Source organism: Fringilla coelebs (assembly GCF_963513975.1).
Source record: "Fringilla coelebs genome assembly, chromosome: 25".
Classification (NCBI taxonomy): domain Eukaryota; kingdom Metazoa; phylum Chordata; class Aves; order Passeriformes; family Fringillidae; genus Fringilla; species Fringilla coelebs.
The window spans coordinates 1,669,083-1,692,665 of record NC_140051.1 but is presented as its reverse complement, the minus strand read 5'-3'; the positions used below and the strand labels follow the sequence as shown (position 1 = coordinate 1,692,665).

Here is a 23,583-nt window from a genome sequence, read left to right as displayed (position 1 = left end):
GAGAGAATCATTTTGTCTATTTTAAATGATGTGCAGTGGCCTGGAGAGGTGTTGGGTACTGAGAAAATAGTTACCACACAACCTTCCCACTCCAATAATTATGAAAAACCCCTCCAAAGTTGTATTTAGCCATGCCAAAAGGGAGTTTTCCTTTTCAGCTCACTGCTTTGGAAACAACCTGCTTCAGATTACAGGGAAACCTCAGAGAGGGAGTTTCACTTGTGCAGAGCTGGGATGATCTGCTGGAAGTGAGGAGCTCCTGGAGGATGTTTGTGCCTGGAGATGACAGAGGTGTTTTCTGTCACTCTCCCTGTGCTGGGCTGTGCTCCTGTGGCACCCCAGAACAGGTATTTCAGGTCACTCAGGGAGTGGTTCTGCATTTCAAGTATTCTTGTCTGGCTGACCTCATCCAGTTTATCCCCAGAGAGCTTTCACTCAAAATTCCCATTTCTGGCTGCTGATTTGAGCCTGACAAAACCCCTGTGCTGTAAAAACCACTTCCCTCAGTTGCACTTTCAGGCTAAATTCATACTATTTTACATTTGCTTTCTTTCAATGTTGATTCTTTTAGGATCTGAACAAAAACCTCCTTGATTTCCAGGCCACCACCCTGAGCTGGAACCTCTTTTGTGCAGCCCAGCTGCCCAGTGCTGCTGGACCAAGAAGGAAGCAGAAAAAGCAGCAGAAGCCCCCAGGAACCAGAGGTGCTGTGATTTCCTTCCAGCACCAAGACCTGTCACACATGAAAGCCATGTGGGAAATGTTCTTCCTGCTTTTTAATCCGTGCTGTTTGTAACCTCTGTGTGTGTCTGGGGTTTGTTCTTGTGTGCAGAGGTTGTGTCTGGCTAGACAAGCCCAATTAACAACTTAGCTGGGAGAGCTAATTAAAACCAGCTAATAGGAATCAGCAGACCTTGGAAATGAGGGGGGATTTGGGGTGTTTGACAGCGACCCTGCATCACAGGGTGCTCATTTTCTTTTTCTCACCTGCAGCTACAGAAGGATGTCCTCCCTGCTCAGCTGAGGGGTGCTGTGATCCCTGCTAACAGAACTTTTGTCTCAGCAGGTGTAAGGAACACAGAAAATGGGTCAGGTCATGACTGAGTCTGATGATCTGTGCGACAGATCTGTCCTTTTTGAAGATGAATTTCAGAAATTCAGTTCCAGTCATCCAGACATCCCTTTCTACCTCTTTGAAGAGAAGTGCTAGGCAGATGAAGATGCCTGAAAAGGACTTTTGTAGTGGTTTGTATCACTCAGCAATGCTGGCATAAATCAGATTATTGCTGTAGACATCAGATCCTGCTCAGGGCACTGACAGCAGAGTTTCAAAGGGATGTGATTTGCATCACCAGAGCAAGATGTTTTCCTTCTCTTTGGGTGGATGTGTGTCTACTGAAGCCCTGCAGTTTTCACCTGGAGCTGCTCTGAGCTGGCTGCAGCCCCTGGATGTTTCTCCATTACATGAATCATTGGAGAGATTTGAGATACAGCTGTCTTGCAGCCAGCTGTTATCAAATCCCCACACTTCAGACGGGTTTCAGTTGGCATGGAGCTGTTTTACCAGTTTAATCTCCACGGGAGAAACTCTCCTATTGCTTGTGAAACACTGTGAAATCCTCTGGCAGCGTTGAAGGGAGAGAGAACTCAAGGTGTGATGAGCAAAGTGCTTCTGAGCACCCGGAGAAGCTGTCCTGGGCACGCCTGCTGTCACAGACATGTTTATGAAAAATCCTTTTGCCAGGATTTTTCTCCTGAGAAGCTGAGAGGCCTCAGAAATGAAATGTAAACAGTGATTGTCTGCTGCTGTGGGATGCAACAGGTGGATCTGGGATTGGTCTCACGTGGTTGTTTTTAATTAATGGCCAATCCCAGTCCGGCTGTCTCGGACTCTCTGGTCAGTCACAAGATTTTATTATCATTCCATTCCCTTCCTTGCCAGCCTTCTGATGAAATCCTTCCTTCTATTCTTTCAGTATAGTTTTTATATATAACTTTCCTCTAATATAATATATGTCATAAAAGAATCAATCAGCCTTCTGAAACCTGGAGTCAGGATTCTCATCCCTTCCCTCATCCTGGGACCCCAGTGAGCACCACCACAGCCTGCCACCCACAAATTGATGTTGCCCTGCACCTTTTACCCACCTTTCTCCGCCCAACCCCAAAACAAACCAATCCAAACTGCTTCTCCATGGTTTTATTCGTTAGTAAACTTACTCAGCATAAATAACACGAGCAGCCGTTCAGCACAGCCGGCACCTGGCGGAGGGAAGAGCTCTGGAATGGCCCTCCAGGGGTGGCTTTGGGGACAGCAGAGCAGCGCTCACTTCCTCTGGGCGCCTGCGATGGCGGGTTTGTCCTCGCGGGTGATGGGGATGCTGCGCTCGGGGACGTCGCTCTGCCTGCGGGGAGCGCTGACGGTCAGCACCCCGTCCAGGGACAGCGAGGAGGTGATGGTCAGCGGGTCCACATCGTCCGGGATGCGGTACTTCCTGCTGAACTCCCGGGCGATGAAGCCGTGCTCGTCCTGTGTTGGGAAGGATGAAAGTTTGACAAGAGAGTCTCAGGGATACCTGTGTGCTTGGCAGGAAGATTTTTGAATGGAGAATCTGAGGAAGGAATAGAGGTGGAAGCAAGAAGAAGAGAATTGCTGAGCCAGTCCAGCCTGGTGAGAGGAACAGCAGATTTGTCTTTCCAAACAAGCTGTGGGGCTGCTGGTAGATAAAACCAGCACTGGGGGAGAAAAGAAGCAATGGAAATGATTCCACAGATTGATGAATGGAAAAAGATATTTGCTCTTACAAATAAACTGTAGGTTTGCTGAGAAATGAAATTAAACATTGAAAGAGGAAAGAAACCATGGAGAAGAAAGCTCCCTAAATTCCATAAGAATTAAAAATTAAAAGAGAGAGTTATGCATTAGAGAGAAATCTTTAATATCAGGCATATTGGAGAGTCTGAACCCCTCAAGTACCTCAGCCAATGGGCAAAGAGAGAAGGGAAATGCAGACAAGAAATTGGGATAAAAAGGAAGCTGCGTCCTCCAAAAAGTTGAGAGATCTCAAGAGAATGTCCCATGGCCTCTCCCTTTATTGGAATAGAGTAAAAGGACTCCTCTGTCTCCTTTTTGGACATCAACCTCTGATGTTTGTGGATTAATTTTCCTAAGCAAGGAGGCAAAGGCTGTGTTAGTTAGAAGGGGTTTTATGGCTTAGAGCAAAGGATAAACCCACCCCAAACAAGAAGATGTTTTTACCAAGCAGGAAGAGAGCACAGGCAAACAAGTCAGCAAAGGAGAAAAGTAGCAAGGAGAAAAAAGGTCTCAGAATTTTCCACTGTAAGAAAACTGAAAAACAACTTCTGGCTGAAACTGTGATGTACTGACTGTGAGTGATTGGAGAGCAGGAACATGAATATGGTAATGATGGCAGTTATGAGAGGCTGTAAGTAAAAGTTAAGGTATAGATTGGTTCTGCTGTATGAAGATGCTCAGCAAAGAAAAGTATAGAATGCACTGTAACCTAAACAAAAGCATAAAATGCATTTGTAACCAGAAGAAAGCTCTATCATGCACTTGTACCTAAACTCAGGGTCTCCAGGCCTGCCTGCAGCTGGAGCTGACAGCTGTGGCACAGCTCTGTCACCCACGGCCCTGGACTGCTGTGACATCCTGGATGGAATAAACTGCATTTTGTGATTAAACTGCATTTTGAAGAGCAGCCTGGAGTCCCACATCTCTCACTTCAGCCCTTACAGTCCTGCACTAAGGGGAGGAGAAGGTCGTTACCACCCAGCCTTTTAATTAAGGGGTATTCGCCCGGTGCCGCCTTAACCACGAGGTCTTTGCCCACAGGGAGCTGGGGCTCTCCAAGGAAAGCTTTCCAGGGAGTTACAAGGGTTTGGGGATGAGCTGCCCTCTTTGAAGAGCTGGAGTGGGGCAGTGCCTGGGCTGCAGCTGCCTGCAGGTGTGCAGCCACATTTCCCTTCCCAGAGCAAAGCAAGGCACAATTCTTCCCGAGAATATTCCTGGGTTTCCCATTCTCTGAACCTCAGAGAAAGGAAACACAGCTCTTACCATTTGCTGTGCCTGTGTTTGTGCCAGAGCAGAATGCAATGTGGAGATTGTTTACCCACAGTGATGGTGTTTTGGTTCCTTGGGGCCAGGTGTGTGTGTGTGTGTGTCAGGACTGTCGGGACAGTCACGAGATTCTGGGCAGTGTGTGCAGAGTTGAGTGCTGGGCAGATTCAGTTTAGATGCAATGTAACACAGTGCAATATAACATAGGATAATATAGTATAATAAAGTGATTTATTAGCCTCCTGATGAGGTGAAGTCCTCATCATTTTCCCCTCCTTGGTTTACCGGGGGAGGCTTTGTGCCCACCCCGTGCCAGCCTGTGTGCCGTTCCCCAGGTGCCACCCCAGCCACACTGTCCCCAGACACCCTCAGTGCCTGACCCCACTGCTTGGTTATCTCCCAGCCAAAAAGGATTCCAGAGATGGTGTCAGGACTCCAGGCCCCCAGTGCTACAGGAGCACTGCATCTCCTGGTGACACGCTGTGGGGTGACAATGCCAGGGACACAGCTGCTTTGGGACTGGAAAATGCTGTTACATCCAGCTCTGGGCATGGCTTTGCCTTCCTGCCTGCCCAGTATTCACACGGGTCTCCAGAGCCAGCAGGGAGAGGGATGAAGGACAGCAGAACAGAACTTTTAAGGATTAGAAACTGATAGCTGGCTCTAGGAAAGGTAACACACAGGGCAATGCACTGATTTTTTAAGTGGCTTGATTGTTACAGTTAATTTTTAGCTCATTGGACTCCTCCCTGCATTCCTGGCCTCTTCCCAGAAAGAGGAGAAGCCCAAAAATGCCCATTTCAGAGATGATTTTCCAGTTCAGTTCACAGTCCATGCAACATCAGCAATAAACCTCCACCCTCTTGCTGCCCTGTCTGGGATCAGCTGGGGGGGATTGCATGGAGCATCTTGATAAAAAAATAATGAGAAATATTTGAGATGAGCAGGGGATTGTTTTGCAGTCCCCAGGGGTGAGGGAGTTCACTCAGAGGTGAATGAAAGCAGGGGGTACCTGGCGCTCCTCGTGCTTCCCGTGGATCTCGATCATGTCCCCGAGCACCTTCACCTTCAGCTCCTCAGGGGAGAAATGCTTCACATCCAGGTTCACATAAAATTTGTCCTTATCCAGTCGCATCTGCAAAGACCAGGAGGTGATTTTGGAAAAGAGCAGGTGAGGGTTTCAGCTTAAAAAGCAATGCAGCAGGCCAAGACTCAAGCTGGTCTCTACACACACACTGACCTTTATTTTGGGGCCTGATCTGAGCGGCTCTGTGCCTTGCTGGCCTTGTGCTAATGCCCATCACTGCAGGACCTGAGATTCCCCACCTGAATTGCTTAAAACTGACTCTTGATTTAAAGCTGAACTCTTTATTATGGCTGCTTCACCGGGCAGCCAGACCTAGGTCACTAAATCAAGAGGGACATTATGCAGGGATTAAAATAATACTTTCACTCCTTCTGCTTGGAATAGCTCCTCAAGCTCCTTGTAAATAAGAGAGTTGACTTGCAGGACAGGCAAAAGCCTCTTGGCTCAGCCCCTGGAGGGAGGAGGCGTCTGCTGCGTGATCCTCTGGGTCCTGGATCTTATTAAAACTCTGTTTTTCAGGGCAGGGATTGTTTAACACGGGCCCCTTCTCCCTCAGCAGCCTTGGGCTCCTGCACTGCTTGGCATGAGGACCCCACTGCCCCTGGGCTCTTTGCTTCTCACGTGGGAGTGGGATTGAAAGCTTGGTGCAGCAGACTGGGAAATTAGGGAAATTAGAGAAATTAGGGAAATTAGGGAAATTAGGGAAATTAGGCTTCCTCCTTTCCTCTGCCTGCTCCTAGGGTGACCTGCCACGCACACTGAGCTCTGTCCCCATCACTATGGCCAGACTTGCTCCATCCCAAATGATGCAGAGGAGCAAACACAGCACCTTTTCCCCCCAGCCTTTCTCCTAAAAATAAACCCTTTAGGAGCATCTTCCACACTCCCAGCTCTCCTGGGCCTCCAGAGCCAGCAGGCTGTGCCCCCAGCAGCCACAAAGAGCCCCAAGAAGCAAAGATTACCTCTGAGAGTCCTGTCTCTAGCCAACTGGGCATCCGAAGGATGGGGGATCTCATCAGGAAGGGGCTGAAGCTGGGGGAAACAGGGAGCAGCTCCGACTCGGGCAGGTGCTCCCCGAAAATCTGGTCAAAGATACGGCTGGGTGCCAACCAAGAGAAGAAAGGTCTGCGGATCAGGGGGTTGTGGATGGTGATATCCATTGGAGAGCGCTGGAGGAGCCTGGCAAACAACTGTGCTGCAGTGCTGGGAGCGGGGACAGCTTTATAGCCGTGCAGCTGGCCTGGCCTTCCACCCCCCCGAGGCCTCTTGAACAGTGGTGTCAGGGATTTTATTGTCCCACTCCTGGGCTGGGCCCTTCGGCGGTGCCCAGTCGCTGTCTGAGGGATTTGAGCACGCTGCTGAGGAGGAGGGGGAAGGGGAGAGGAGGAAGAGGAGCCCAATGGGGCAGCAAGAAGCCGGAGTGGCCGGTGCCCGCCCCGCTGCCCACGTGCTGTTTATCCTCAGTGCTGGGCAGGCTTGGCCCGTGGTCCAGCTGCCCTGGATGCCAGCGGGATCAATGCAGCTCCTATCTTGGGATGGGAGGAGAGGGACAAGGGGCCCTTGTTCCCAGGAGCTGAGCATCCCCCAGCAGGGCTGCGCCTGTCCCGGCAGCAAAGGGAGCCCCAAAGTCAGGTGCCAGGAGGGCTTGGCTGGGATCCTGGCACTGCAGCCCTGCTGCCCTCATGGGGGGTGTGAATAAAGGATGGATCTCTCCACCAGCACCTCTTGTCTTTCGCTTGGTCCTTTTCCCACTGCAGGGCACATTTTTCTGGAGGGAGGAGCCCCATGCTGTGACCCCAGAGAGAACCTGGGCATGGTCACAGCCTCCAGGGGTGCAGAACACCTCTGCCCCTGCACTCACCTGCTCTCCTGCAGCTCTCCCCCCAACAATTCCTGCATTTACTTTAATTCCTGCCTTGCCCGTGAACCCAAATCACAGGAATGGGTTCAGCCTAGCTGCTGTTGAAGAGCAAGAGCTTCTCTGCCTGTGAGAGCTCACAATTTAAACACAATTTCTGGCTCAGAGGCGCTGCCAGCCCTGCCAGCCCTTTGCCAAAGGCTCTAAGCCTCTTCCTCTCGGCTTGCCTGCAAGAATAGGGAGCGGGATTTGCTCTGTGCAGCACCCAGGCCATAAATACCCTCCCCAAGTCCCCATTACATCAGCAGCACTGCACCTGCTCTCCCACACTGCAGGGCTCAAGGAAATCTCTGGTTTCAGGGTGTGCAGAGCTCAGCTGGGCACTCCTCCCCTGCTGCAGCACCAGCAGCCCACCAGCCCTGCTCAGTAAAGCTGGATTTAGGCCAGGCTCAGAGCCTGGGTTAACTGGTGAGGGCTGGCACCAGCATTTCTCCATGGCCTTGTGCCAAACCCCGGCCGAGGGAAGAGCCTGGGCAGCCAGCAGGGTTCAGGATGGGAGGTGACAGCAGTGGGACCTGGGCTCCTGCAGCCCTTCCCCACTAAAGGAACAGGAGACCTGAGCTCAGCTCCTGGGACAGTCAGGCTCCTCACACAGGGAGCAGGAGGGGTTTGAGCCCCAAACTCACAGAGGGCAGCGGCTTCACTGCACGAGCTGAACAATCTCATCCAGCTCTGGGAAAGAGTTGCTGCCTTCAGCCCACGTTTGTGGCTCCCCACTCCCTCAAAGCCTCATCCCTGAGAAGCAAGGAGGACCTCCAGAAGATGAAGAACTCATTCCAGAAGATGAAGAACTCATTCCTCCTGCTCTGCAGTTGTGGCTGGCACTAACAAACCCCATCACTCTCCCAATGAGTGCCATCCAACCATGTGGCTGCCAGAGATAAGCAGATTCCTTTTGGTCCTGATGAAGCCTTTTGGAGAGCAGCACAGGGCTGGCAGCTCCCTGACCTTACAAACCACTCCGTGTGTCTCAGCCACCCACGGGGGCTCAGGGCCACCAGTCCCAGTGCCAGGGACTCCCTGAGCTGCTCCAACGAGCCTCTCACTGGCCCTTGCTTTGGAGCAGCAGAGCCTGGGGTCGGTCTGCTCCCCTCAGCCCCTGAGTCCGGGCTGGGCTGGGCTGCCCATCCACCCCCCGCTCCAGGAGGGACCCTCAGAGGGTCCCCGAGGTGTCCCCTGCCCTCCCTGCTGGAATGCAGCGAGAAGCTGCCCTGGCCTGGCGTCCTGAGGCCTGTGTGGGGCTATTTTGGTCCATCTTTTTTATCACTCACTCCTCCCTTTGGAATCCACCCAGCTGGAGCCTTGCAGCCTGCAGCCCTCACTCGGAGAGGCAGCGAGGGCTGGGAAGGCAGGAAGGGAAGAAGGAAGGGAAGAAGGAAGGGAAGAAGGAAGGGAAGAAGGAAGGGAAGAAGGAAGGGAAGAAGGAAGGGAAGAAGGAAGGTGTCTCTCCTGGACACGCCATGGCTGCCCGCACCGTGCCCCACGCCTACCCCATGAGCTCTGAGTACGAGTTTGCCAACCCCAGCAAGATCTACGACCAAAACTTTGGAGAAGGTAGGGAAGGGAGTGGGATCCCCCCCACTTTGCACCTTTCTCCCCTCTGCTGCTGCAGGGCTGGTGGAATTCCCTCTGGGGAGCTTGAGCTCAGAGGGGGAAGCTGGAGCTGAGGAATTTTGAGTGGAGGGATCTGGATCAAATCAGGCGGGGACAGCCAGGGAATAGCCAGGGAAAAAAACAGGGAATAAGCAGGGAAAAACCAGGGAATAACCAGGGAGTAGCCAGGGAAAAAACAGGGGGAAAAAACCAGGGAATAACCAGGGAATGACCAGGGAATAACCAGGGAATAGCCAGGGAAAAAACAGGGGAAAAAAACCAGGGAGTAGCCAGGGAATAGCCAGGGTCTCTCTCTTCATGTCCACTTCCCCATCCATGCCCGCTGCTGCCCGTCCCTCCCTCCCTGATGCCAGCCATGCTCTGGCATTCATGCACATGCTGTGCAAACATGGAGCAGAAGCGCTCAGCGGAGGGGGGGAAGCTTTTCCAGCCGGGGGGGATGTGGAGAAAAGCTGAGCTGGGGTGTTCAGCACAAAGCTGGGCAGTGGCTGGCCAGGGGGAAGGAATGTGGGCAGCAGCAGAACCATTCAGCACCAGCACAACAGCGTGAAAAGGCAAAAAGCTCCAAGGAAAGCCCTGTGGACAATGGCACACAAAAGGCCTTTAGTTCTTCGCCATCAGCAGTTTCCGTGCCCATCCCTGGCTGCGGGCTCTGCTCTGCAGAGCTCCCAGGGCACGCACCGGGCCCTCCCCGTGCAGCCAACATGTGAAGCTGGATGCCAGCCCCGGGCTGGCTGGCAGCTCCGGGCAGCCCGGTGGCACGCAGCAGCTGGCAGGGACGTGGCTCTGGGTGGGTTTTAGGGGCACAAAGGTGGGAACTGCAGCAGACTCCACCCCTGCTGCGGGGATGTGGCAGAGCCAAGGTGTTCCCCAGGTCCCAAACTGCTCCTGCCTGCTGTTGCAGCCCCGCACTCCTCACGGGCTCTCCCCTGCAGGTGTGTCCCCGTCGGAGATTTTAGCCCCTGCCCTGTACCACGGCTACTACATCCGGCCCCGCATCAACAAGCAGCTGGAGAGGGGCACCTCGGAGATCTGCCTGAACCAGCACAAGTTCCAGGTGTTCCTGGACGTCTGCCAGTTCCTGCCCGACGAGCTCAGCGTCCGCACCGTGGACAACCTGCTGGAGGTGGCGGGGCAGCACCCGCAGAAGGCTGACCGCCACGGCTTCGTCTCCAGGGAGTTCACCAGGACCTACATCCTGCCCCTGGACGTGGACCCGCTGCTGGTCAGGGCCACCCTGTCCCACGATGGCATCCTGAGCATCGTGGCTCCCCGCACGGGCAAGGAGGTGAAGGCCAGGGTGAACGAGGTGGAGATAACCCGGCAGGAGCAGCCCGTGGGGAAGGAGGAACAGGCTGAGGAAGGAAAAGAGAAGGAAAAGTCCTAAAGGCCGCAGATGTGGGAAGGTGGGGGGGACAGGGATGGGGAATCCGCAGTGCCAGAGCCCTGTTTGTCACCATCAGCGTTCAGCAGGGCCCCGAGGCAGCCACGCTTCTGCTGATGGCTGGGAACAAAAGGGACTCGGGACTGGGAAAAAGAGTGGGGCTGAAGAGTGAGTGTGAGTGACTGTAATGCAATTTTCTCCTGGGTCAGGTGAGCATGCAGGGAGCTCTGCTCTCACCCCAGGGTCACTCCTACCCTTCACTGTGAGGCTGTGTCTCAGTGGACTGAGCTCTAGCCCAGAAGGGCACTGGGAAGAGAGCAAAGGGGATCCCAGTGCCTGGCTTCTGAGCTGGGGGCTGAGATTCCTGGCTGTGCAAGGTGGGTGTTGGTCTGTAAAAGTGCCTGCAGCAATCAGGAGGAGGGAGGAATAAATCTGCCTCTGCTCTTCTCTTGTTTGCTTTGGATTGGTGTTGCCCCTGTGCAGCAGGAAGGGTGGGCAGTGCCCAGCTGGGGCTGGGCTCACCTGTGCAAGTGGCACCAGTGGGGACATGGAGGGACTGGGGCCACCTCTGTGCCTCACTCCGCTGGCCCAGCTGCTGCTTTGGGGAGCCCAGAGTGGGGTTTGACCTCAAGGACAAAAAGGTGAGGAGGGATAAGCCCTTGGGAGGTCCCTGAGCACCTCCAGAGCTGCAGCTGGAATGAGCCCAGTGAATGGGGCACAAATGAACACCCAGCACAGCCTGTGCCTGCTCAGCCCTTTCGTTATGGGACATCCTCCACACCCAGCCCTTTGTGGGGCACTGAACCCAAAACACTGAAGGGAGAGGCTCTGCTCAGAGCCCAGCTGCCCCGCTGGTGCCCCAGCCCTGTCTGGGAAGGCAGGGAGGGGCTGCCTGTGGCCCCGTCTGCAGGCACTGTGAGCAATGTCCCCGTGATGGGGACAGGGATCGTGTGTGCTGCTGCTGGCAGCTGCTGCCCCGGCGGCCCCAGGGCTCAGCAGGTGACAGTTGCCACCCTTGTGTCATCAGGGCCAAGCCAGGCACACAAAATGCTGTGTCAGTGCCTAAATTTGGGGGTGCCTGGCGTGCCTGGGTGCAGCTCTCCCAACAGAGAGGAGGGGAAGCTCCAAAATCCTGGGGGATGTGACTTCCCCCTCTCCCTGCAGCTCTGCCCACCCCACCCGGGGCCAGCAATGCCCGGGGCAGGAATGCCAGGGGCAGGAATTCCTGGGGCAGGAATGCCAGGGGCAGGAATGCCCCCTCAGGCCCTGCCCAGCACATCCCTTGGGGCTGCAGCACGGAGATCAGGCTGAGTTTGTCCCCTGTCAGGCCCAGTGGGATCCAGAGCAGGGCATGCCCAGCTATTTTCAGCTCTGTTCTGCATCAGTCAGATGAGGAGCAGCCCTGCCTGCCAGGCTCAGGGGGCACAGCGAGGGCACTGAGCCCAGGGCAGAGCAGGTGCCCTCCGTGCCCTGACCCCTGCAGCAGAACCAGATAAACTCAAAATAAACCATCACCTTTCCAACAGGCATTGTCTAAGTGGTTAATAATAATTGCAGGCAGAATTCTGGGCTAGGGGCTTTGAATCCTGCCCAGGCAGAGCCCAGATCTCAGGAGGGCTGAGCTCCTGAGCCCTGTGGTGGGGGCAGAGCCCCGGGGGTGTGTGTGGGCTCAGGCCTGGCCATCATTTCCTCACTCCCCCTCCCAAAAGGCTTCCCCAGACCCACAGCCACACTGTGGCAGCAGCTCTAAAGGGTTTCTCTTTGTCCCTGCTCTGGCAAGAAGTGCTGCTGGTCCCTCTGCTCCCTGCAGGCTTCCTGTGATGGGGATGAGCTCCTTCCCCGGCTGAGGACGGGGGACGGCCGGCAGGTGATGGGCAGGGAGGGCACACACCCAGCCTGGCACGCCTGGCACAGCCTGGACCGTCGGGTGCCGTCTGTGCCTGCCCTGGAAGCAGCGCTGGGGCAGCCCTGGGAGAGGATTCTGAGACAAAAGGAGCGCCCGGAGCAGCCCAGAGCTCTCTCTCCTGCATTTCTGACAGCGCCAGCTCTGTGAGCTGCACCACGCCCGTCCCGGTGCCTGCGGGACCCGGGCGCTCCTGCCGTAAAAATGCCCAGAATTGGCAGTGCCATAAAAATGCCCAGAATTGGCAGTGCCCACCCAACTCCGGGCCCTCCCCAGCTCCTCCCGGCCCCGCTTCTACTGTCCCCTGCTCATTCTGCCCGCGGGGCGCTCGTGCCGGTGTCACAGCCGTGTCACCGCGCGGGACAGGGGCTGGCAGTGCCCGGGGCTGTCCCCGCTGTCCCCGCAGACACCGCCGGGCAGGGAATGCGGGGTGGCAGCCAAGAGCTGCCGGCCCCGCCAGTGTTTGTGATGCTTTTCTGTTTCTCTGGTGGAGCTCAAAGCGGCAGCTCCAGTGTTTGTGAGAGTCGCTGATGGGAACAGGCTCCCAGCCGGTTTTTTTTGCTCCTTCCCCACAAAGAAACAAAGGCCGAGTTATCCCAGGAATCACAACAGACGCTGGCTCATTAAAACAACAATGTCTGTGGCAAGCCAGAGACACAGAGTCTGCGCTTCCCAGGCAGGGACCGGCTCCTGGGAACACCTGGGCTCTGCAGAACGCGGGGCCAGCCCTGGATCCCAGCTCTCTGCCCAGACCCAATCCTGAATTCTGCGGCGTTTCTCCAGCCCCAAGCTGAGGAGCAGTGTCAGAGCAAGGCAGGTGACAGTGCTGCTCACCCAGAGCCAGCTGTGACCCTTCCAAAGCAGAATCCTTCTCCTTCTGCCACTCCTGGCTTTGCTGTGCCCTCGGGCAGGGGTAACTGGGCTGTGAGCCTGCCTGAGAGCGTGGCTACACCTGGAGCAGGGAGCAGGGCCAGCTCCTGGCACAGAAAGGGGAATTAATGCTCACCCCGGTGTTGGACACCCCTAGAGGGATCAGACCTGCACAGAACTGGGGCTGATCGCTGGGGCAGAGCTGTGGGGCAGAGTTACTGCTCAAAAATGACATTAAAATGATATTTTCCAGGAGGGTCTGTTCTCTCAGACCTGCCTCAGACAAGGTCCCAGGAATTTCCCAGTCCTCAGGTGCAGCAGTGACCAGGGCTCTGGTCACTCAGGCTGGCCACTCTGAGGGGCTCTCAGCCAGGGCACAGAGGTGAAATGCAGGTGAAATGTTCCTGTCTGACCCTCTGGGGCTGAGCCTGAGAGCTGCTCTGCCGCTCCTTAAGGCTGTGGGGGCTCTCCTGGACCCTGCCACTCTCAGAGGCACGGGACTGAACTCTTTTATCCAGGTAGCTTGAAATAAAGTGGATTTCCACTGTCCCTGAGGCCGTGGGGCAGCACAGCAGACCTCACTGAGAGAGAGCTCCAGGAAATCCGCTGGTTCCCAGGTGATGCCACACACGGCACAGTTTTCCTCGGGGTGCGAGGACGGGCGGCAGGAGCAGCACCGAGCTCCCACCCTGGGGCTTCTCCTTTTGTCTGAAGTCCCTCCTCCGTCCCCTTCTGTGGGCTCAGAGGGACAGCGGAGGGACGGCAAAAACAGCGACCTTCAGAGGAGAGGAGATGCAGCGCAGCGTCATCCTCGCGTGGCTGAGACCGCAAAACTGCCCTGAAACAGTCAGAGTTGACTGTTAACGATGGAACTATTTCCAAAATCTCCAACAAGGGTCTCAGCTCCCACAGGGATCCTGATAACCCTGGGAGAACAGCGCTACCCGAGCCTGGAACCACGGCAGGTTGGATGGCAAACCAAATGAGGACCGGAATAAACTTATTAAATAAATAAATAAATAAATAAACTTATTAAACGGGCAGTTGAGGGCTTGGCTGAGTCTAGTGGCTCATCCCGGGGAGGGACAAAGCCGAGTGTGAGCCGCAGGGCCGGCTCAGCCCGGGGACGCGGCCGGCGCTCCCGGTCCCGCCGGGAGCGGGGCACAGCTCCGGTAGATGGCACACGGGGCCAGCGCTCCGAAACCCGACACTGGGGACACTCCCTGAGAGCCAGGGGCCGAGCAGGAACCAGGAAATACGAGCTCAGCCTGCTCCGGGAGCGCTCGGGCTCGGCGGGGAAGGACGGAGCGCCATGGGCAACCTGTGCGGCTGCGGCCGGCGCTGGTGAGTGCGGGGCGGGCACCGCGGGCACCGGCACCGGGCACCGGGCACCGGCAGCGTCCGGGAGCTCTGAGCAATGTGCTGGGCTGGGCAGGGCTCTGTTCCCTGGGTGTCCAGGGCTCTGTGCCCCCGTTCTGGGCTGGGCAGGGAGCTCTGAGCAATGTGCTGGGTGCCCAGGGCTCTGTGCCCCGTTCTGGGCTGCCCAGGGCTCTGTGCCCCCGTTCTGGGCTGGGCAGGGCTCTGTGCCCCCGTTCTGGGCTGGGCAGGGCTCTGTGCCCCGTTCTGGGCTGCCCAGGGCTCTGTGCCCCGTTCTGGGCTGCCCAGGGCTATGTGCCCTGTGCTGGGTGCCCAGGACTCTGAGCCCCCGTTCTGGGCTGGGCAGGGCTCTGTGCCCCCGTTCTGGGCTGCCCAGGGCTCTGTGCCCCGTTCCTGCCCGGCACGGACAGGTGGGCACGGTGGCAGGGCTGTGCATGTGCCCAGGGCTCGGGGACAAGGGGGGATTTGTCACATCTCAGCCCAGACAGGAGTGGCAGCTCGGGGCTGGGAAGGAGCTGGGCAATCCCAGATCGCTGTCCTCAAATCGCTGTGCTCGTGCCAGAGCTGCCACAAGGTGTCCCTTTGAGGGGTCCCTGGGACAAAGGCGGGCTCAGCCACCCCGTCCTGCCCTCAGCCATCCCAGCCCCTCTCCCTGCCCCCATCTGTCTGTCTGTCTGTCTGGGGTTTATTTCACAGAATCACAGAATGATGAGGTTGGAAGAGACCTCTAAGATCATCGAGCCCATTCCCTCACACCTCAACCAGACCGTGGCACCCAGTGCCATGTCCAGGCTTTTTAAACACCTCCAGAGATGGTGATTCCACCACCTGCCTGGGAAGAGCATCCAGTGCTTTGTATTTCTGCTCAGGGAATCCTGGGCACGTTTCTGGGATGCTGTGGCTCTTTCTTCCTGGGAGGGAGGGTGGCACTTTAATCCCTCCTGGCTCCTGCTGTGCCCTGCTCCTCCTGCTCACAGAGAAAGGGCAGCACGCCATGCCAAGTGGGAATATTTTCAGCTCTGCCAGGGGAAGAGCCATGAATTTCAGACGAAGCTCCAAGGGCGTTTGTTCAAAGTGAGAGAAATTCTTCCAGTTTTTAATAATTCCAAGAGGCACAGCATCACCTAGTGGAGGAATGCTCAGGAGCTGGTAGGACAGAGAGGTTCTTCCAAGCCCTGAGCCTTGAGGAGTTTGGGATTTCAGAACAGGAGTTGAAGGTGGGAGGTGGAAAGGTGGCCACCCACCAAAACTCCCATTTTTCATTTCCTCTGCCCCGTGGCAGAGGGTAAATGAGGCACCCAGGGCACCAGCAGGCAAGGGCTCGATTAGGGCACGCCTGGGGCACAGTCTGTAAAGAAAAGCTGTCACAGCAAATTGATTCTGTCTGGGGAGTCATTGATGAAGGAATTGTGCCCTCGGGTCCGGGCTCCTCTGCCCCGTGCAGGGCAGGCCCAGGCTCTGCCCATGAAAGTGGCACTAAGGTGGCACAGACAGGGCAAATCCAGGCCCCAGGATGGTGTGGGGCAGGGCTCAGCCTGGCCCTGGCACGGGGAGAGGGCAGTGCAGGGCAGGGCAGGGCTGTGGGTGCTGCCCTGGAGGATTCTCTCAGGCTGGGAGTTCAGCAGCCTGACCCGCTCGGGAGAGCAGGGGAGAGGTTTCCCTGCTCCCATTTCCAGTGCCACACGTGTCCCCATTCCTGGGGAGATGCCTGGCTGTGATTATCCTGCAGACAGGAATAGCTGCAGCCCACACACTGCCTGCAGTGCTCCTCCACCGAGGGAACAGCCTGGAATGCCAGCCCAGAGCCTGCCTGCCCCGGGGAGGGCAGGGACCCCGAGGGGCTGCTCTGCTGAAATCCTCTGGGTTTGGGGGCTGGCAGGAAGGGAAATGCCCCAAAAGGAGCTGGTTTGGTGAAATCACCTTTGTCTGGGTGCTGGCAGGAAGGGAAATGCCCCAAAAGGAGCTGGTTTGGTGAAATCACCTTTGTCTGGGTGCTGGCAGGAAGGGAAGTTCTCTGCCACACAAACCTGGGCGAGGAGGAGACACTGCAGGCAGGGGAGGAGGAGGAGGCTGTGAGAGCCCCACCAAGGGGTTCTGCTGTGAGTTAAAGCCCAGATTCCTGGGGGAACCCCCCAGATTTTGCCTGTGAAGGGCTGGAGGTGCCCCCGTGGCAGCGCTGGAGCCTCGGCCGCCCTGCCTTGCCCAAAGCTGCCGGTGCCTGCCCAGTCCTGGTTAATCATTCCTGGCCATTCCCGAGCTCCCTGCCTGCATTCCCAGGGTTTGTTTTCCCTCTGCAGTGCCAGGGCACAGCTGCACAGCCTGTGCTGCCTGGCAGAGCTGGCACAGGCACAGCCCTGCCCGGGGCACTGCTCAGCTGTGGCATTCACAGCTTTCCTTGCCTGCAGCCCCATCCAGGGCACTGCCACAGCCCCCTGGGAGCCCCTCAGGAGGGGCCACACCAGGGCTGCAGCTGCTCCCCAGCCCTCTGAGCTGCCATCTCCTTGGTGCATCTGTCCCAGAGGGGGACAGCAGTCCCCTCTGCCAGGCCCAGCCTGCAGGAGCTCAGCTCCAGGCTCTGCTGTCACAGCTGGCATGGATTTGGCTCCTGTCCTCTCCTGGAGCACACCTGTGCCTGGCCTGTCCCTCTCTGCTCACACAGGTACAGCTGGCAGGAGGCTTTGGCTCCTGGCGAGGGCAGAGCTTGTTTGGTTTGGTTCTGCTCTAAGTGGAGCCCTGAGAACAGGAGGAGTGTCTGAGAGCTGCACTCAGACAGCTGCTGCTGGGCCAGCACAGGGACAGGGGCTGGCAGAGCAGCTGACCCCAAAAGGAGGGGCTGGTGTCCCCAAAAGGAGGGGTTGGTGTCCCCCAAAAGGAAGGGTTGGTGCCCCCCAAAAGGAGGGGTTGGTGCCCCCCAAAAGGAGGGGCTGGTGCCCCCCAAAAGGAGGGGCTGGTGCCAGCTGGGCTCGTGCCCTGCATCCTGTGCCTTGGAGCTGAGATCAGAAATGGAGAAACATGGAGAAATGCAAAGCTCCAGGGAGAGGAGCTGCCGTTCCTGGGGATGCTGCTGGGGCAGGGGCAGAGCTGGGGTGGCTGGGGGGTGTGGTGGGCCCCAGGAGGGGGACACAGATCCCCCTTGGACACCTCCCCTTTGGACACACATCCCCTTTGGACACCTCCCCTGCAGGGCTCACTGGGGCTCCTGGCTGGCTCTCCTCGGGTCTGTCCCACTCCCTGGCACCCCAGGTGGGGTCTGGGCTGCTTTGGGGGGCAGAGGTTTGGGATTCCCAGGGCTGATGTGTCTCTCTGATTTCAGGAAGTGTCCTTCACCTTTCAAAAGGAAGAAAGAAAAGCAAGGTAAGGATGTGTGACGGTGCTGTGAAGTGACAGAGCCCCTGGGGAGGTGACATCCCCTCCCACACTCCTTCTGCCCTTAACCTTCCTCAGGAGAAGGTGGAGGCAGAATTTCCTTAAATCTTACAGCAAGGAGGGTGATGTGCCACGGGGTGTGGGGAGGGAAGGGACTTCAGCAGCGCCTTGAGAACAACCCAGTCCCTCCTCAAACCCCCCTGAGTGCTCCCAGCAGGGCAGGAGCTGCAAACATCTGTGTGACAGCACTCCCAGCATCGAGGGCATTCCTCAAGCTGTGTCCTGTGGCCTTTGGACTGTGCTGGGCTAAACATGTTTGCCAGGCAGCAGAGGAAATAACAAAGTTAAAAGTGGCTCTGACTCCTCCACGGGCCTGACAAGAAGCTCTCTGTGCTGGGTCTGTGGCTTCTGCCAAGAACTCTGTGCTCCACAGCGTGCTGCCATCCTGGGAACCCTCATTTTCCCCAAAGAAACAAGCCCAGGCTTTCTTTTGGGCAGCATTAGGGCTGAGGGAGTCAGATGAGGTGGAAATCTGATTTGTGCCCGGCAGGGAGAGCCCACCCAGCACTGCTGCATCCCCAGGTGGAACAACAACAACAAACTGGTTTGAGCTGACCCCTGGTGTTTCTTTTGCAGGAGCCAATGTGAGGCAGGAGGCTCAGCAGCAGCAGCAGCCTGGCAGGAAGGTAAAGAACTTTCCAGAGGGTTTTCCCCAAGTGTGTGTTGAGGAGACAGAGCTGCCCTGAGCTGGGGGGACACGGGGCAGAATTCAGAGCCAAGAATCCTCTCCTGCTGGGTGGCCTCTAACCTGGGCACAGTGCCCAGGCTTTGCCCCTGTCTGTAGGAGTGTGGCAACTGTTGATGGAGTGACCAAATTATTCTTTGTCTGCTTAAAAAGGCAGAAATCCCAGAAGTTTCTCTCCCAAATTAAGTACAAAGACACCTCATAGGACCTTTGGGACTTCACCTCAAACCTAGCACTGCCCAACAGACAGAGACCAAGAGGTCCAGCCTAGGTAATTCACTAGAAAAGGGAGAGCAAAGGAAATCATCCCTTTTGTGGGGTGTTAGAGCAGGAGCAAGAACCTCTTGCCCCTGGTTTGGTTTTTCTCTGTAAGAGCTTTGTTATTTTGCCTTTTATTAAACCTTTTTCCGTTTCCAACCCTGTCTCAGAAGCCTCCAGGTTGTTTCTGACAATAACCTCTCCTTGTTTATCCTCAACTCCCTAAAGCCTCTCAGACCAAAGAAAACTTATCCAGTTTTCTCCTTCTCTGCCCAGGCTGTCCCATCAGCAGTCCCCACGTATGAGGACGTCCCAGATGTCCCTGTCTACGCCGCGGTGAGCAGGGCCGGGGCTGTCCAGCAGGAGGAGAGCATCCACTACGCCGACATCCAGGTGTTCTGCCGGGCGCGGCAGCGCTCGGCGGCCGAGGTGAGGAGCCAGCAGCTGCAGAACGCCACCGAGTACGCCACGCTCAACTTCCCGCGGGCCAGGCTCAAGTACGACAGCAAAAACGGCACCTTGGTGTGAGAGAGCCCACGGCCTCGTCCTCCTCCTTCAGCAGGGAAAGGAGCTCACGGCTGCAGGGCCGAGGAAACCTCGCGGATGCGGCTGAGAGGTGGCAGAGGGGTCAGCGCCTCTGCCGCACCAACCTGGGCGAGGAGGAGAGGCTGCGGGCAGGGGAGGAGGAGGAGGAGGCTGTGAGAGCCCCACCAAGGGGGGCTGCTGGGAGTGAAAGCCCAAATTCCTGGGGGGAACCCTGTGAAGGGCTGGAGGTGCCCCCGCGGCAGCGCTGGAGCCTCGGCCACCCTGCCTTGCCCAAAGACAAGGCGGGCAAGAATGTGACATTCTCACTGGGGAGGTTCCCACCTGATCCTGCTGGCCAAAAACGCCTCCTCCCCTCGGCAGAGCTGCCCCTGGAGCTGGCACCCGGCTCCTGCCAGCCCTGCCAGGTGACAGAGCTGCTGCTGGGCTGCTGCAGGCTCAGGGCTGCGGGCAGAAAATCCCTGCGGTGGCACAGCCCCGGCCACCGGGAGAGCTGCCCTTGGGGATTCAGGAATTCAGCACCAAAGGGAGGTTCTGGTGCTGCCCTTGGGATTCAGGAATTCAGCATCAAAGGAGGTTCTGGTGCTGCCCTTGGGAATTCAGGAATTGAGCACCAAAGGAGGTTCTGGTGCTGCCCTTGGGAATTCAGCACTAAAGGAGGCTCTGGTGCTGCCCTTGGGAATTCAGGAATTCAGCACCAAAGGAGGTTCTGGTGCTGCCCTTGGGAATTCAGCACTAAAGGTGCTGCCCTTGGGAATTCAGGAATTCAGCACCAAAGGAGGTTCTGGTGTGGGTTTTGTGTCAGTGTTAAAGCTCTGAGCACACAGAGTGACAGGTGGGTGGTGCTGTGAGGAGAGGAGAGACCTTCAGCAGGATCTGCTGCTCTGTCTCCTTCCAACAGCTGCCCCTGGAGCTGCAGCCAGGCCCTGGGTGCATCCCCTTGCCCCAAAATCAGTGTTGTACAGCCATGCACAGCAGCTGGCAGCCAGAAATGCAGAATCAGGAGGGCACAGAGTGATTTCTGTCTCTGATGGAATGTTCAGAGGCGCATCCTCACTCTGTGCAAACAAGTGAGGTGAGCTCCTGGCTCTGATTGGAAGTGAAACAAGGGGAAATTGGCAGTTGCAGGTCAGTGCCTATTTTTAGGGCAGTTCTCCGAGTCCAGCAGCTGCCTGGGCTACTGGGAATGAACCCTGGGCAGCTTCAGAGAAGACTTTGGACTTTGCCTCCACTTTTCCCTCATTTTGTGCTGTCAGCCCGGGTTGTAAACCCCAGTGACACAGAGCACACACCACGTGGGGCTGTCAGCTCCACCTCTGTCTGTGGATTTGAAATAGCATCAATAATTCAGTGTGGCAATGGTCCAAACTGGGCAGCACTGGCAGGGCACCAGGGCTCCCCAGACCCCATCTGCAGGCACTAAAGCAGGGCCTGGCACATTCTGCTCCTCAGTCAGGGCCTGCAGAGCAGATCCTGGGGCAGCCCCAGCCACTGGCAGCGTTTAGAGATGGTTCCTTTAATAAGCACACAGAACTTTGCATTTTATAACTCAGCTGGGTGGGAAAAGCACGAAGGAATTCCTGCTCGTGGTGAAAAATAAAGCTGCTCCGGGCTGTGTTTGCCAAGGTGGGAGTGTTTGAGGACCAATCTTCCCATTTTCCTACGTGTTTTAACGAGTGCCCGAGCCCCTGGAATGGTTCTTTATCACCCATTCCCCGAGGAGCTCCAGCTCCCACACCACCCTCGGGCTGTTCCGGGAAGTACAGCTCATCCTAAGGACAATTCCAAGCTCATCCTAAGGACAATTCCGAGCTCATCCTAAGGACAATTCCGAGCTCATCCTAAGGACAATTCCACGCTCATCCTAAGGACAATTCCAAGCTCCCATTCCGGTGACTTTTCCCAGGATTTCCGTGGGGAATTGTGGAAGCCACGTGTTCTGCAATAGAGATTTTCCTGAAGGACTCGTTTTCGCACTGAATATTGAAATCTGTACTGCCCGCGGCTGCCGTGCGTGCCAAACGAGCGTTGATGTGCCATTAAAGACGCAATATTCAGTTTTAAGTGAGAAATCCGCACTTTGGGCGAGGCTTTGCGGGGCTGGGGGAACACTCAGGGTCCCGCTCCCGGGGCGGCGGTGCGGGGCTGGGCAGGGCCCCCCCGAGCTGCCTCCGATCCGATCCTGATCCCGATCCCGATCCCGGCCCCTCGATCCCGGGGCGGAGCCAGCGCCATCCCGCCCCATCCCGCCCCCGTTCCCCTGGCAACCGGAGACGCGCGCCGGGCGCAGGTAGGGCCGGGAGTGCGGGTCCTGGTACCCACCGCATCCCACCGCACCTCACCCCATCCCATCCCATCCCATCCCATCCCATCCCATCCCATCCCATCCCATCCCATCCCATCCCATCCCACCCCATCCCACCCCATCCCATCCCATCCCATCCCACCGCATCCCATCCCATCCCATCCCATCCCATCCCATCCCATCCCATCCCATCCCATCCCATCCCATCCCAACCCATCCATCCCATCCCATCCCATCCCATCCCATCCCATCCCATCCCATCCCATCCCATCCCATCCCATCCCATCCCATCCCATCCCACCCCATCCCAAATCCCTGATGGATTTGCTTTTCCCCTCAGGCTCAGGAGTGCTGGGACCCTCCCCTGGCGCTGAGGTGACATCCAGCATGGGGACTCTGATGGGCTCGGGGCCCTGTCAGCCCCCGCAGCCTCCTGCACCCTCTGTGAGTTCCCAGCAGCCTTTTTGGTGTCCTTTCTGTCCCTTTTGGTGCTCCAGGAGGATTTGGGGGTGGTGACACGAGTGCAGCCGTGCCCTTGGGCAGCTCTTTGGGTTCTTGCTGCAGTCTCGGCCCCGCAAACCCCACGGGTGAATTCCTGACCCAGGAATTTCTTTCCCCTGGTCGGGGCTCTGGCTGTCGGTCAGTCCTGCACCAGCACTGTGTAGGACTGTGCTGGATCATCTCCAGGTAAGGAACAAGTCAGCCCCAGTCTCAGGAAATGATTTTTGCTATTATGCTACAGAGAGAGAAAACTGATGGATGAGACTGTCATCATTCCTGACCCAGGAATTCCTCTTTTGTTTTCATCCCCCCCCCCCCAGCCCCGATTTTAGTGTGCGAGGACAAGGGCTGGGGTCATGCTGGAAGTGGCCAGGAGATGGCAATGCCACCAGCCCGAGTGCCACCGGGCCTGGGCTGGGCTGAGCTGGGCTGGGCTGGGCTGGGCTGGGCTGGGCTGAGCTGGGCTGGGCTGGGCTGGGCTGGGCTGGGCTGGGCTGGGAGGTCACTCACCCCAGGGGCAGCTGCTGGGGCATCCTTTGGGTGTCCCTGCCCTGCTGGGTTGGAGTCACTGGGCAGAGGATTCCCTTGGGAGGATTCTGAAGCATCTTTCCCATTAGTGAGAGGCTTCTTGCAAAAGCAGCACTGAGAGTAAAGCAGCACTCTTGTGTAAAACTGACAGCAAAACACAAGCCCTGCCACCAGCAGCTGGAAACTTCGGAGCCAAACACAAAGGGAGAAGTGGATTTTAATGTTTAGAAGATATTTTTAGCCCCCAGCCCCATTTGTGTCCCCACAATGGGCGGGAGAATGGCTCAGCATGTCCAGCCTGGTTTCTATTCCCTGGCAGAGATAAGAAAGCTCCTGCAGAAGCAAATCTTTGATGAGGAAACCTCTGAGATGGGCTGTACCCGAGCCTGGCAGGGAGAAGGAGAACATTTGGAACATTTCTGCCTTTGCTGGGCTGGAGTTGGGGCAGGAGGGAGCTCTGCAGGAGGGAGGTGGGATGAAAGGGAGCCCCTGCATCCCAGTCCCAGCTCTTCTTGATCGACCCAAAAATCTCAAAATCCTTCTAGGTCATATTACAAATCCCCTATGAATGTAAAAACCAGGTGTAAATATATAAAACCAGGGTAAATATATATAATGCAGTAAATATAAATACATGTAATAAATTATTAGTCAAGAAGAGCATTTTAAAGTCCACACTGGAAGCTCAGAGTGTGTTTTGTTGGTTTTTCCTTCAAAATTAGGTCATTTTTTGCCTCATGGGGGAACCACTTCGTTTTCCCACAAAATTTTATTGGAATTGCACAGGCATAAGCTACTCAATTGCATTAAAAAATGGGGTTAAATATTTATTTAATGGCGTTTTGAAGCTCAAAAGTAAACGGGATCAAGGCTCCAACCCCCCAGCAGCTCCAGCTTACGAGGCTTTGTGCAAAGCCTCGCTGTAATCTGTTGTTTTGCTTAACAGATGTGGCATTAGAACCGATGAAAACATAAAAATCTCCACTCCCACGGAATTAGGAAAAGCAGGGAGGGCAAACATGAATAATTTAAAACGGGAGGAGAGGGAGCCGCCTCCTTTTGGGTCGGTTACAGAGGGAAGCGACCTGTTGCTTCTCTTTCTG

At 56.3% G+C, this 23,583-nt stretch overlaps 3 protein-coding genes across 3 annotated transcripts; 2 read left to right on the top strand and 1 right to left on the bottom strand.

Moving 5' to 3' along the window:
• Nucleotides 1-2,326: 2,326 nt before the first annotated feature.
• Nucleotides 2,327-6,328, bottom strand: CRYAB (crystallin alpha B; the record flags this gene model as incomplete). Its single annotated transcript, XM_084221462.1, has 3 exons — nt 2,327-2,530; nt 5,094-5,216; nt 6,131-6,328. The coding sequence occupies 3 exons, from the start codon at nt 6,326-6,328 to the stop codon at nt 2,327-2,329; spliced, it is 525 nt and encodes a 174-aa protein (XP_084077588.1).
• A 2,093-nt stretch (nt 6,329-8,421) lies between these two features.
• Nucleotides 8,422-10,527, top strand: HSPB2 (heat shock protein family B (small) member 2). Its single transcript, XM_084221556.1, has 2 exons — nt 8,422-8,640; nt 9,636-10,527. The coding sequence occupies exons 1-2, from the start codon at nt 8,547-8,549 to the stop codon at nt 10,085-10,087; spliced, it is 546 nt and encodes a 181-aa protein (XP_084077682.1). The 5' UTR covers nt 8,422-8,546; the 3' UTR covers nt 10,088-10,527.
• Nucleotides 10,528-14,033: 3,506 nt separating this feature from the next.
• Nucleotides 14,034-19,661, top strand: LOC311162829 (uncharacterized protein C11orf52; the record flags this gene model as incomplete). The annotated part of the gene is given in 5 exon segments (XM_084221396.1): nt 14,034-14,071; nt 14,073-14,201; nt 17,548-17,588; nt 18,237-18,286; nt 18,880-19,661. Coding segments are annotated over 5 exon segments (510 nt in total). The 3' UTR covers nt 19,132-19,661.
• Nucleotides 19,662-23,583: the final 3,922 nt, after the last annotated feature.